General features: G+C 45.2%; 1 protein-coding gene across 1 annotated transcript; it reads left to right on the forward strand.

Moving 5' to 3' along the window:
• The first annotated feature begins 386 nt into the window (after positions 1-386).
• Positions 387-1,154, forward strand: LOC107178774 (uncharacterized). Its single transcript, XM_015534362.1, has one exon. It carries the CDS (start codon positions 387-389, stop codon positions 1,152-1,154), a length of 768 nt encoding a protein of 255 aa, XP_015389848.1.
• Positions 1,155-1,488: the final 334 nt, after the last annotated feature.

Below are 1,488 nucleotides of genomic sequence, written 5' to 3' on the forward strand. Positions count from 1 at the left end.
TTCCCATAGATATGGGTGGCATCATTGCAAAAGAAATCTGAGAGTGTGCAGCCAAGACTCATTGAACTGCTGCTTTGCTATTTCCTTCACTCGTCACCAGCATTTGTGTAGTTTCAGGTGTTCGTCTTGACGCCAGAGATGACCATGTTAAGAATGATGGTGCCTTTACAGCACGTACAATTGAGAGAGTTGCTGGTGAGAGTGCTGGAATAACCACTGAACCAACGGCTGTAACAGGAGCAAGACGAGCTATTAGCTTAGAACAGACCATCCAAGCACTCAGCACCAGTATCACGCAATGTGTGGAAGCTCAGCAGAGGGAAAATGGTTGGTTTTAGAGTTATCCGCAGCACCTAGATAACCAACTACACCAATTTGCTCTATACATGAAACACATACACTGGAACTTCCCTGAGACACTGCTCCAGCAGTACAATTTTGACACCAACACCACAGGTGCTCCAGCCGCAGCCAGTGAAGAAGTCACTGCTTCAGATGAACCTGCAGAGGAAGCTGCCACTGAGCCACAAGCAGCAGTCGACTCAGAAGATGTTGAACCATCTGACCCACTTAAGGACGAAGGTGACAAGTCTGAGATTGATAGCTCACCCTCAGAGGCAGAGAACAATTCAGAGAAAAAAAGTGAGGAACCAACCATCCCAGCCCAGCCAAAACCAGAAAAAAAACACATTATTCAAAAAGAAGAGGAAGAAGACCCTGAAGAGGAACCCTCTATTCCAGTCCTTGCGAGAAAGGGGAAGGACAAGGGTAAAGTAAAAATAGCAACACCTTCAGACTTTGCAGATGAAATGGAGCAAGTTGATACCGAGCTCGCTGCTGCAGTAGCCAAAGTTACTCCTACACCTGAGCAAGCCAAGCAACTTCTGGCGATCATTGCAACCATCACAGCTGAAGGCCAGGCAGCTGATGCGACAACTCCAATTCCTCACCAGCCAACTCCTAGCCAGCCTGTTCGCACCAGCCCGCGTAAGTCCAATAAAAGAAAAGGCAGTACTTCTAAAGGCCCTGCTACAGCAACCCCATCCACAACTCCTCTCACCAGCCCCGCGACGAAAGAGGTAAAGACATTGCAAGCTACTTCCCCACAAGCTTCACCAAAGGACAAGTTGCGCAATGCATCCAAGAAGCGTTAATAGCATCCCGTCATGTGCTGCAATCACCACCACAAGGGAGTATTCTTTCCTTACTAGTTTTATATCTTAAAAAAAATTAAAAAATTTTTATGTTTGTCACTCTGTGTGGTATTTGCTAAAGTCTTCTATATCCTTGTCCAGTTGTGTGCATTTGTTCTGTATGCTTGTGAGGACACATCATCTCTCAAGTTTGGGGGGGTTGTTTCCGAATGCATGTATTTATGTATGCGTTGTGTGAAGCTCTGTTATCTGTTATTTGTGTATGGATTTGAATACCTAATGAAGATAAATTGAGTGTTATACAGTATTTGTGAGAATGCCAAGTAAAGATAAG

The sequence above is a fragment of the Citrus sinensis genome, chromosome 6, assembly GCF_022201045.2.
Source record: "Citrus sinensis cultivar Valencia sweet orange chromosome 6, DVS_A1.0, whole genome shotgun sequence".
Lineage (NCBI taxonomy): Eukaryota > Viridiplantae > Streptophyta > Magnoliopsida > Sapindales > Rutaceae > Citrus > Citrus sinensis.

Coding starts and splice junctions, on each gene's coding strand:
- LOC107178774 (XM_015534362.1), top strand. CDS start 387: ATGAAACACATACACTGGAACTTCCCTGAGACACTGCTCCAGCAGTAC.